This window comes from Colias eurytheme, chromosome 19 (assembly GCF_061535395.1).
Source record: "Colias eurytheme isolate Ceu_HAF_F1 chromosome 19, ilColEury1 Martin Lab GWU primary, whole genome shotgun sequence".
NCBI lineage: Eukaryota > Metazoa > Arthropoda > Insecta > Lepidoptera > Pieridae > Colias > Colias eurytheme.
Window position 1 is genome coordinate 3500518 of NC_142998.1, and position 12377 is coordinate 3512894.

Genomic DNA, 12377 nt, shown 5'->3' on the forward strand with positions numbered 1-12377 from the left:
CGCATTATTGGACCTCTTTTCCTATATGAAGTCCACGTAAAGTCCATGATACACTGTGATGATATATTATCAAAAAGAAAATATAGTTATAGTAACACTAGCGTATTTTTGTCAGATGTCAAAAAATAAAGTGACGTTCTAGACAGATTCTTGACATTGCATGTACCTACTTCTCTCTATGTAATGACGTCAGACGTATCTTTAATTTGTAATTTCTACAGTGAATTATTGTAATGGTTTGTCGATACGTATTCAATATCAAATAGCACAGAGATTAGTTTATAATATTGAAACTATTTGTCGCGTGTAATGTTTGCAAAAAGTTATTGTTATCGTCCTATAATTGATTGAGAATATTGCTATTGAACCATACATGCCTATTGTTGTAACATAATGGCCAAAAGCAAAGTTACTGGAGCTACGAGTAGGCTGAAACAAGATTATCTAAGGCTGAAAAACGACCCTGTTCCGTATGTCACTGCAGAACCAGTACCATCAAACATATTAGAATGGCATTACGTGGTAAAAGGCCCCGAGAAGAGTCCGTATGAGGGAGGATATTATCATGGAAAAATTATGTTCCCGAGAGAGTTTCCTTTCAAGCCACCATCTATTTACATGATTACGCCTAATGGGCGCTTCAAGACTAACACCAAATTGTGCCTTAGCATTACCGATTTCCATCCTGACACTTGGAATCCAGCTTGGTCTATTTCGACTATACTCACTGGTCTGCTTAGTTTTATGTTGGAAAAAACGCCAACATTAGGCTCAATCGAAACATCCGACTATCAAAAACGGTGCTTGGCAGCAGAATCTCTAGAAATTAATCTCAAAAATAAAATGTTTTGTGAATTATTCCCGGAATATGTGCAGGAAATTGAAGAGCTTTTGAAACAACGTCAAGAAGCACTGCTACAATCAGAGCACGCCAACAGCAGCAGTGAAAGTGAAGTGACTAATGAGCAACAGTCCAATATGCACTACATCTTGACAAACTTATTTGTGCTTGTGGGTTTTGTGTTTCTTGCATTTATGGTGAAACATGTCCTAGCATCTATTTCCAATGACTAAGCAATAAACTTGGTTAGCCAGAGTGTAAATATTGTAATTTATTGGGTAATGATTAGTTTTAGTAAACTGGGTTGGGTTGCCAGGCAAATTTCACTTCTATTCTAAATTATTCCAATTTCTAGTAAGTAACTTACATAGGCTTTTGATTAAATGTATGTTTTGTACCTAAATAAAATAGGTTAAATACTGAGAGTATTTAGAGTTACCATTGAAAGAAATGCAATATTATTAGGTATCAGTAGAAAGCTTTTACACTACAGTTTAATTTATGATTTATGAATGCAAAATTATATTGTGTATTAAGCTGTGATAGTGAAACAGAATTAAAAATTCCATTACAATAGTTAACAAATTGTTTATTGATCATAAATGTATAACAAATGTTAATATTTATTTTATTGAATACAAACAGTATTGTTTAATTACCTTATTATTATTGATAAAAATCTTATGAGATAATATAAGCTTTTGTTTTATTGTAAGTGAGATTACACTTATGCCAATCTTAAGAGCACAAAAGTATACCAAACTGATTTTTGTTTTCTAAAACCTTGACTAATTTGAATGTAAAAGTTTATATTATATAACTTGAATTCCCCATACATTTAAAATAATTTATTGTGATGAATGCTAAGCAATAATTATTGTAAAATTGCTTTAGGTAATAATCACATACAAAATCCACTTTATATGCATAAAAATTGATATTTCTTGCAAATAATGCATATTTAATATTCCAATGTCTAATAATTCATTGATAATCATTTCAGACTTAAATTTGGAAGCAATTATTGTACTGTGTAAGTCAACAAAAGTAATACTTAGATTTTGCTTGAAATGCAACCATATAGTAATAAATAAAGGATAGTACTGATTTAAATTGTAAGAGGATATTACACTAGTATTTTATAACTTATTGGTTACATACAAATTTTTCACTATAGAGCACAGCAATAATATCTGACTAGTTTTAAAGGTGCAATAGTTGATAATGTAGGTTCTGCATGGATGGATTTTTGTGTGATCAAGTGTTATGTTTTCATTGTAATAAGTTGATGAAATAGTAAATGCTATTTTTACATTACGAGTTTTTATTTTATATCCCTACAAGTAGATAATGATAAAAATACATTTTAGTTTACAATATAATTTATTATCTTAGATTTAAAACAATTACAAGTTCATGGTCTTTTGCTGCAACAATGGTAGGCCAATAATTTACAGATGCTTTTGATAAACATGTATCATATAAACTGTCTATATTTATTAGCTAAAACACTTTACACATTATTATTAGCGAGATTATTAGCTTACATATCTATCTAAATTGTAGTTGCTACTCTTAAGTATTCTACAATCAATATACAATACATATCAGTGTATTTAAAATGTATAAATATCTATTTTTATGTAAGATAACATATCTTCAGATATTATGCAATACACATAAAAAAGTTCTCAGATTAATTTAAAATAAAAAAAATAATAATAATAAAAAATTCATAGTTTACTCACATTTACAAAAAGTTTACACCCAATCATCTACACAGAAAGTAACTCACATTATGATTTTAGTTCAAATAATCAATTTTATTTTAACTAATTACATCAAGTGCTACAAGGAGTATGCTTAATATCTAATATTCATACAGAAAAGGCATCTTCAAGGACATTTTTCTAAGATTTAACATAATTTGCTCAATATGTCACATCATACATATATACTTAGTTTTGGACCTTCACTAACAAATCAAATTAGCCCTTATTTTCTTCTTCTTCATCTTCATCCCAATCACTTACAAGATTTCTTATATCAGGTTTTGGATCAACTTTAGTAGCAATAGTTTCATTTGCCACATCTGTGGTGTTCTTTAGGACCTCCGTGGTGTTCTTTATGACTTCTGTTGGAATAGATGTAATATCTTCTGTATTATTCTCTTCTTGTGAATCATTGTCCTCCCAATCATTTAGCAATGAAGATATTTTCTCTTGTGGTGGTACTGTAGTAGTAGTATTTTCAGTAACCACCTCTTTTGGTGTAGTTGACTCACAAATATTTTCATCTTCAACAATAGGCATACTGTTTTCTTGTGGTGTAATGCTTTCATCAGCTTTCTCTTCAATTTTATCATCATTTGTTTCCATCTGTTCAGTTTCTGTAGTTGTTATTGCCTGGACTGGTTCTGGATTTTCAGTTTCTTGTGGAAGAGTACTACATTCTTCAGTAGTATTATTTACAGGCTGAGATGGAACATCAGCTTCATCCTCCGACCATTCTGATGTTAAGTTTGCAATTTGTTCTTTGATAATAGGTTTTTCAACAATGTCTTCATTTTGTAATGGTTCTTTGACTGTCTCTGCTGGTCCCAAAGTATCTGGGTCTACACCAATAACCCTTGCAATATTTTCAATTGTTTCTTCGTCATCCTCCCTTTTATCTTCTTCTGTTGTGTTACATGGCTCTTGATAGTTTTCTGTAGTATTTTCCTCCAAGACATTTGAGTTGGATTGAGCTTTTTGTACTTCCATTATGACCTCAGTTCTAACAGTGCTTGGTTCAACACATGGTTCCGATAATGTTTCTATCAAAGGATTGTTAATGACACTTGAATGTGGAGGTAATGTTTCTGCTTCTACTGCTGGCTCTGTTGAAGCATCTGGAGCTCCCGACACTTCAATGCTATTACTATTACTATCACTAGGCTGTGGTTCTACAATGGCAGCGGGCTGTTGCTCAATATTATCTATGACTTCTTTAAAGGTATCAACCATCATTGGTTCACTGATATTGTCAATGGTAGATATTGTACTGGCTGTTATCATTGAAGCTGGTTCAAATGTAGTCACAGGTATTACTTCAGTAAGGCTTTGTACATTATTTTGTTCTGTATCAATATTTCCTATCTCATTATTTTGTGTAATAACAGTTGTTTCTGGAGTAGGTATATGTTCAGGTATATGGACTTCTTCAACAGTTGGTTGAGCTAATTCCACTTCAGGCAATTCACTTAAATCAGTGCTATTATCATGATGTACTTTTGCTGGGTCTGTATGGGAGATAATTTGCATTTCGGATGTTTTAAGAATTGGTAAAGTATGATCCTGTGTCTCATTTTGCCAAGAATTATCAACTGTTGCATTATCAATGACTTCATGGCTGCCTATTATTGGAGTTGTTGTTGTTACTGTCTCATAATTTTGTGTGATTATAGCAGATGGTTGTACATACTGTGCCTCCATGCTTTGTGATGTTGTGATTAATTGATAATGTTTGTTTGGATCTTCAACAGGATGGCTGTATACAACAACTATATTTGAATTATCAGTATTATTTGCTTCGGATATGTTAATTGGATAGTTTTCTCTAATTATCATCATATCATTTGCTTGAGAATTATTTAAATGAATTGTATTCCCTACAGTTGTATTTGGTGTTGTCAGTACAGTCATTGCTTTATTAGCATCACCATTATCAAAGATGATGGAATGATGGGATGATAGTAATGCCTTGTATTCTTCTTCATTTGATACAACTATTTGTATGGGTTGATTAATATTAGTTGATTTCTTAAGTATTACCTTAGCCTGTTCAGCATTGGAATACTCTGGAGGTGAACTAATTGTTGGTAATGCTTCTAGTGGATCTGTGTGATAAGTATCAGACATAAAGCTTGAATTGACCTTGTCTTGTTTAGGTACTAATTGGAAGTCTTGTAGAATGTATTCATTATTATCTATTAGTACAATTTCCTCTTTCTTTGTTTGAGCTAATGATTGAGAGAAATCATTCTTTGCTGTATTTCTAAGGATATTAATGTTTTGATTACTATTTGTAGTTTGTGACTTACTGAATCCAGGATTCAAAATTTTGCTCTTATTCATTGGAGTTAAAACTCTAGGCTTTTTCGCCATAATTTCAATATTGCCATCTGCATTTTGTTCAAATTGATATGAAGTATTTTCAAAGCTATTCTCAAAATTAGGAATTTCCAACTCTATATACTTTGATGATGGTTCATTTTTAATAGATTCAGTGTTTATTTTTGTATAGCTCTTTTCTTCATCAGAATCATCAATTATACCATCATTCTTTGCTGCCTGATAATGATTAGCTTTAAGATGAGCATACAAATAATTATCTCTTGTGAAGAATTTGAAGCAATATATGCATTGTGGAGCTGGCTTCTTTTCACCACTATACTTGTGGCCAGTTTTTTGTATATGCTGTAACAATAATTTTGTTGTGTAGAATGTCGAGGAACATACGGTACAACGGAAATGTTTGGCGTCTGCATGGGAGAGCCTATGTTTTGCTAAAAATGCTTCCGTTAAAGCAACATAGTTGCAAATGTTGCATTTCGGGAAATTGTAATTAGGTGGTGGTTCAACATCATGCTTAGTGTAGAGATGGTGAAGCAAATAATTTCTCTTCAATGATTTCAAGCCACAATACTCACAAATATTTGATACAGGCTTCTCATTATGCACGTCTACCAAATGACGACGATAATTGTAATAACTTGTAAAATGAAGTGCTCTTCCAGGAGTACCGCAGATTAAACAAATCCATGGACCTTTGATATTTTCAGCACCTAAGGCGATAAGCCGTGCCGCTTCCTTTGAATCAACAACATCAGTTTCATAAGTGAAATCTGGTATTTCCAACTTTGGTTTTGGTTTTTGTTCAACTTTTTTATTAGACTTGGTTGGAGTATTTAATATTTTTAATTTAATGTTCTTGTTACTTTTCACTAAATGTGGATATTTTTTAAGAACTTCACTTATAATCTTTGCATGATCTAAATTACTTGCCTGTTTGTTATTTTTAGTCTCAATGGACATTTTTGGTCCATCATTAACTAATATTTGATCAAACAATTGGCTTGCATCTTTCTTTTCCTTGAGAGATGTTTCTTCTGTATCAAGAAGCATATTATCTTGCATGTCGTCTTCAAACATTTCATTGGAAGATATTTTTCTGCATTCAACAATATCCATTGTTGATGTTCCAGACAAAAATCTTTTAGAGCCTGATGGTTCGTCAAAGATTCTGTTTTTCTTAGGTGAATAATATTTAGTTGTTTCTGGATGTACCATCAGTGGTTTCGATGTATATGATATACTTGTGAACGAGTTTTCAAAAATATTATCATCATCCAGTTCTGCTGGTAATTCATACCTCGTCGGTTTTGGATCCTTAATTACTGTTTTAACAGGAGAGTCGCTATATACTCCACTATTATACATAACATCTGTTGTAGCTAATGCTGGCTTCTTATTAATTTGTGGTTCAATCATATTCTCAAATGCCTTAGTAAATGTGCGTTTTTTTGGTTGAGAGTTATTCACAGAAGAAGACGATTGCTTAACCAATTCACTGCTCCTACTATACCGTTTACCATACAAATTGGTTGATGGTGATTTCATTCGATGAGAATCTAGCAGTTTCGTTAAAACTGGCATATTCATTATGAGTGATGTTTGATACAATTTTTCTAGTAAATCCATTTTAAATTCTAGCTGTCCGGTGTACATGAAGTTAATTATCGGGACGACAACGTCTGCTTGCAAGTCATCCGGCATAACGAGGCAATCTTCGTACATCTCGCATGTTCTTTCCAATATCTCAAAGTATTCTGTGCAAGCATTTAGAACTAATCTATGTACTTTGAGTTGAGCATTATCCTGGAATTGGAGCGTGAGATCACAATAATCTGTACGGTTAAAAAAGTGCTTTAACCTTTGAAGGAAGTATATTCCCCAGTTGTCCACTTTCACTTGCTTTACGTCACTCATCTTTGTAATTTTCACTTACATCACAGTATCATCAAGAACTGCAAAACAGAAAAAACATTACTGTATTAAAATACTTCAATAATATATTGTACATAATAAGCATTAAATAAAAAGTATCCCACCTATCGATCCCCCCGACGCTACTGTGAATTTATATTGTTATCACAGTAACTAAGTCATTTCAATTTAGAAATTTTACATTTTAACTTTGTCATTCAATCAAATTTTGCGCCACTTTAATTATGTTTATTTTCTTGAACTTACCGATAAAGTACACTACGATTTCAATATTTTACATCACAAAACACAAATTTTCTGCACCACATTCGTTCACATTTGACAATATAAACGCAAGATGGCGGTGTATAACTGTAATAATATGTCTCAAGTTGCGTTGGTAGCAATATCAATCCAGCTACTCTTTACATTTTAAAGCATAAATTGTGTACGTAAAAATTATGTTATTAAAAGTATCTGTGTTTCCAAAAAGTTTATAGTCTATAAAATAATGATATGCGGGAAAATAATATGCTCAATATTTTTTTGAAAAAATAAGAATATTTATCTACTCAATATGCAGCGCCCTCTGAACCAGCATTAAATTAGATGGAACTACTACAACTATTGATCGTGGCGTCCTATATTATTTTTGGAGTAGGACGCAGACAGAGATAGTGACGCATTGCGAGCAATGCACTTAAATTTTGTAGTTATCTTTATTACATTTTGTTGATTATAAAGCGATAGATGGCTCTGAATTAATTTTTGCAATTTTCTTAAATTACAGTTTTTTTATATATGGATAGTACAACACGTAGTATATTATTATTAGTCTGTGGTACAACGATAGTACCGTTTCTTGTGACAGTGCCACAAACTTATCTGACCCGGTGACAGTGTCACTGATGTCGCTTTCTTTTATATAAACAAAATATTTCGTATGAAAAGTCTGTGAAAATGTGACATTTCAAAATGGCGGCACGTAGTTCCAGTTTTTGCCACCGGGTCAGATAAGTTTGTGGCACTGTACTACGTTTTGTATATTATGGTTTGAAGTTTATTAATTCATATAAATATTGTGCCTGGTATGCCTTGTGCCTTGGTCAAATTGAATGCTAGTTAGGTAAGTACACCTTTTTTTTGGGTTTCGTAACAAAAGGGTAAATCGGAAACCTATTACCACAGACTAATAATCTAATATTCTAATATCTATACTAATATTATAAAGCTGAAGAGTTTGTTTGTTTGTTTGTTTGTTTGAACGCACTAATCTCGGGAACTACTGGTCCGATTTGAAAAATTCTTTCGGTGTTAGATAGCCCATTTATCGAGGAAAGTAATAATAGGCTATATTTCATCACGCTACGGGCAACAGGAGTGGAGCCACGGGGGTGAAACCGCGCGGAGCAGCTAGTATATTATAAAGGCGAAAGTTTGTAAGGATGTATGGATGTATGGATGTTTGTTACTCTTTCACGTAAAAACTACTGAACCGATTACAATGAAATTTAGCACACATATAGAGGGTAACTTGGATTAACACATAGGATAGTTTTTATCCCGGAAATCCCACGGGAACGGGAACTATGCGGGTTTTCCTTTGCAAACGCGGGCGAAGCCGCGGGCGGAAATCTAGTACCTACTACATATTTTAAAGGCGAAAGTTTGTAAGTATGGATGTATGGATGTTTGTAAAACAATAACTTCACTACATAGTATAAAACAAAGTCGCTTTCTCTGTCCCTATGTCCCTATGTATGCTTAAATCTTTAAAACTACGCAACGGATTTTGATGCGGTTTTTTTTAATAGATAGAGTGTTTCAAGAGGAAGGTTTTAGTATATAATTTATTATGTATTAGACAATGCGGGCTAAGCCGCGGGCGGAAAGCTAGTAAAACATAAAAAAAGTTATTTTTGTTGAATGTTTTTGCTACAGCGACATCTTTTGAAACATTTTCGAATGAGGGTAAATCACAGACATAGATAGACTACGCAAGTACCGCGATCTGTATGAAAACCAAGCGTGTCATATTTTTTGTACTGACCTTGACGCGTTATGACGTCACGAGCGCTTTTTAGTGATGGTAATTTCATTTTACGCTAAATCGATTAGGACGCCACTCGCGCGGCGATTCTAGTATCGTCCTATCCCATCGAAGTAAATCGAAAGAAATCAGATCAAACTAGATCTATGTCTAAGAGGTAATTAAATAAATGAATCGTAATCGATTACTAAATCGATTCAAGACAGAAAAATGATAATTACCATAGACAGAGGAATGATAAAATAAATTTATAAACCTTTTAATATTCTAACAAGTAAACTAATGTGTTTTAGCTTTTTCTTACATATGCCCATTGAGTTACCGTGTACTACGTACTAGAGAGGCCATCGAAAGAAAGTAATGAAACTGTCAATCAATCAATCTTTATGTCCCGTTGCATCAATCCATTTTTCTTTTATGTTCGGGTTACTTGGAAAACTGAAAAAACAAACATAGTCTAAGCAATAAGGAGTTTTCTTAAAAAACTCCCAAGATGACACTTTAACTAATGGCGTCCATGTCATAATATTTATTTTTAGTACCTTTGTATTAAAATACTTAAAAGTTCTACGGAAGAATTCTACCATACCCGTGGCCCCGTCGTTGATGCGGCTTGACGGAACACAGTGGGGTTTTGGTCGGTAGGAATCCGACATAACCCACGGCCCCTTCCCCGGAGGCCGTGGGTATCTATGCAAGATTTCCCCACTTAAAAAAAAAAAAAAAAAAAAAAAAAAGGTCAAGTCGTATTAAATGACAAAAAAAATCTATGCCTTTTTTTCTGAAAAATTGCTCCTTCAAATTATCATTTTTCTGTTCAATTATAAAATCGATTAGAATCGAGAACTGTTGCATCAAATGAACATCACTAACCACAAAATTGGACAGAAAAATGAGAACAGAAAAATGAGAAGACGCTATTCATTGCTTGTTATCATACGACTCGATCTTTACCGTGCCAAGTAAAAGCCGCAATGTATTCCGAATCATTTCGTATGATTTGGTATCCGTGTTTGTCACGATCGTTTTCCACAGATATTCTTTATTTGATTTTAAAATAAATAGTGCATATTCTGATTAGAAAATTACTTACCGGTGGAAGGAAACATCTCTGCTAACTCGGCCACTCACAGCTGTGGAGTTTCTACAGTTTATAACGGCGTAATTCGGCATTTTACTTTATTCAGCTTCACGTCTTTCCTTGGCGAACTGCAAGCGCGGACTGAGTGTAGGCCAGCGTCAAGTAAGTTTCATAATCTTAGTTTGGACACGGGAAGTACATACACTCGCTTAGTCTTCTTGATACATGTCTGTGGGGTAAATTTATATTCAAGTTCATTATTTGATGTCGAAATACAATCGCCCTGAGTCTAGGGCAGCGGCAGCTATCACAAGAATAAAACATATGTATTACCACTCTTTGGAATAAAACAAGATGTGTATAAAAAAATTGTACGGAACCCGTAGTAGCATGAGTCCGACTCGCACGTAACTGATTTTTTACTGACTTCTCGAAATTGGCGGACAAGTTAATTATGTACGTTTATTGAAGTGAAACTTCTTTATCGGGGTTGGAAAAAAAATTTAATGTAACATTTTTTCGTTACGCGTGACATTTTTCCGTTACGCGCCATCTTTTTCTTATCCCTACCACGCGTGATTCGAGGTATTTCTGTAAAGTTGCATATAGTAAATTATTTTTTGAAAAATAAGGTCATAAAGAAGTTTCACTTCTTACGTGTGTACACTGGTACACGCACACATATTTTTAATATTACGGCTTTAGCTTCCTTCTTGCATTATTTGCATACGTAGGGGGAGTCCGGGAGACTTGCCCAGGTGGGAGAGTTGAACCAATTTCAATAACTTTTTAAATTAGGCGCCAAATTACGCCAAGTAGCAAACAAATGAACGCGCATAATCTGCCAATCACAAGCAACTCAAAATTTTGGGTGATAACAGACGCGTTCGACCGTGAGTTACGAAAAAGTGTTTTCATCGTCGCGGAGTGAATTTTTTTGGATCTGTTGTTTTAATTGCTATGCACGCATTTCTGAAGGTATGTATCAAACACCTACGTTATTGCATTACTAGATTATCATATTTTGTCGTACGTTCAGTGTTGTTCTCCAGGTGATAGTGGATTTGTTGGAAAAAATCAAGATATGGCCATGAGTCGGGTGTGGGAGAGTTGAACCAGTCTGCAGTCGGGAGACTTAAACAGTGGTTCAACTCTCCTTTTGCAGTTTGTGCACTATTTAAGTTAGTTTTTGTTTTGTTTCAGAAAGAAAATGCCATTTCAGTATAAGCCTAAGGAAGATAGTCGTCACAGGAAACCGTTTAATTAGTCTGAGATTGAAAGTGCAGACAGAGAAATAAAGAGTGGCAAATCTATTCGTCAAATTTCAATCAAGTATGGGATAGACAGAACCATTTTACGACGGTATTACCTGTTAGGTGAACAAAAGTTAACACCTTTGCAAGACAAGGGGAGCCAATACAAATGCTCCCAGATTTTCAATGTAAATAAAGAGACATTGCTCGTTCGTTACTTATTGACCTGCAATAAAATGCACTATGGCTTAACCAGAAAACAAGCAATGCAACTAGCATTCGACTACGCCAATTTCATTGAATTATAGTTCCACTTATTAAACCTATGTTGATTTTGCATGTGCCACATTTAATCTTTGAGACTAATAGCTATTCTTAGTTTATAGTAAAAAAATGTCTTTAAATTAGTTTTGTAGATTTATATAGTAGATACCTCAAAACGAGTATTTAATTAATAATAAAAGCGAATGTTATGTTATGCAGTTGCTCTGAAAACATTTGGATAATTAATTTCACTAATTTGTTTAGAAGGTGATTATGAATATTCTAGTTATTGTTAAACGTGTCTAAATAATACATAAATAATGTGTGTAATATGCTTTATTTGCTTCATTTCTCCTCTCTAAAAAGGTATGGGCAAGTGTCCCTCACCTTATGGGCAAGTGTCCCGCCGGTTGGGGAGACTTGAATCAAAACTCATTTTTCATTAAAACTTAGTTTACTGTCTTCTCCTTGCAATTTTTATTTTCAAAATGGTATAAAATCTTAGCCAGATAATAAGGCTTCCATATGGTATAGATCTTAAAGCTCTCAAGGTCACTAATCAGATTTTATAGAGTTTTTAGTAAAAAGCGGTTCAAGTCTCCCGGACTCCCCCTATGTAATTCTTATTCTGATATAATAAAAAATAATAAAAAATAAATGGTCATGTGTGAAAGTGTGATCATGTGAAGTGTGATGTAGTACGGCCAAAGTAGAGCAGAGTAGAGCCATTTTAATAGGCAACATTTGACAGTTCAACAAAATTCAACAACGTAACCTAGTAACGACGGCTTAGAATAATATGTTATTTCGTTTTGTTAGAACTGCACATATTTTATTTAACTTTTTTTCAATTACGATTTCA

At 33.5% G+C, this 12377-nt stretch overlaps 2 protein-coding genes across 3 annotated transcripts; one reads left to right on the top strand and one right to left on the bottom strand.

The window, feature by feature from the left end:
- Positions 1 to 177: 177 nt before the first annotated feature.
- Positions 178 to 2155, top strand: LOC149900091 (ubiquitin-conjugating enzyme E2 J2-like). The gene has a single exon (XM_090113433.1). It carries the CDS (start codon positions 394 to 396, stop codon positions 1072 to 1074), a length of 681 nt encoding a protein of 226 aa, XP_089969559.1. The 5' UTR covers positions 178 to 393; the 3' UTR covers positions 1075 to 2155.
- A 50-nt stretch (positions 2156 to 2205) lies between these two features.
- Cp190 (centrosome-associated zinc finger protein CP190) lies at positions 2206 to 7234 on the bottom strand. Of its 2 annotated transcripts, none has more exons than XM_090113431.1 (2): positions 7135 to 7234; positions 2206 to 6908 (listed from the first exon to the last, which is right to left on the bottom strand). In XM_090113431.1, the coding sequence occupies exon 2, from the start codon at positions 6868 to 6870 to the stop codon at positions 2830 to 2832; it is 4041 nt and encodes a 1346-aa protein (XP_089969557.1). In that variant the 5' UTR covers positions 6871 to 6908; positions 7135 to 7234; the 3' UTR covers positions 2206 to 2829. The 2 variants fall into 2 exon arrangements, with proteins under 2 accessions (XP_089969557.1, XP_089969558.1); XM_090113432.1 differs by lacking the exon at positions 7135 to 7234 and adding an exon at positions 6993 to 7128.
- Between the last annotated feature and the right edge of the window lie 5143 nt (positions 7235 to 12377).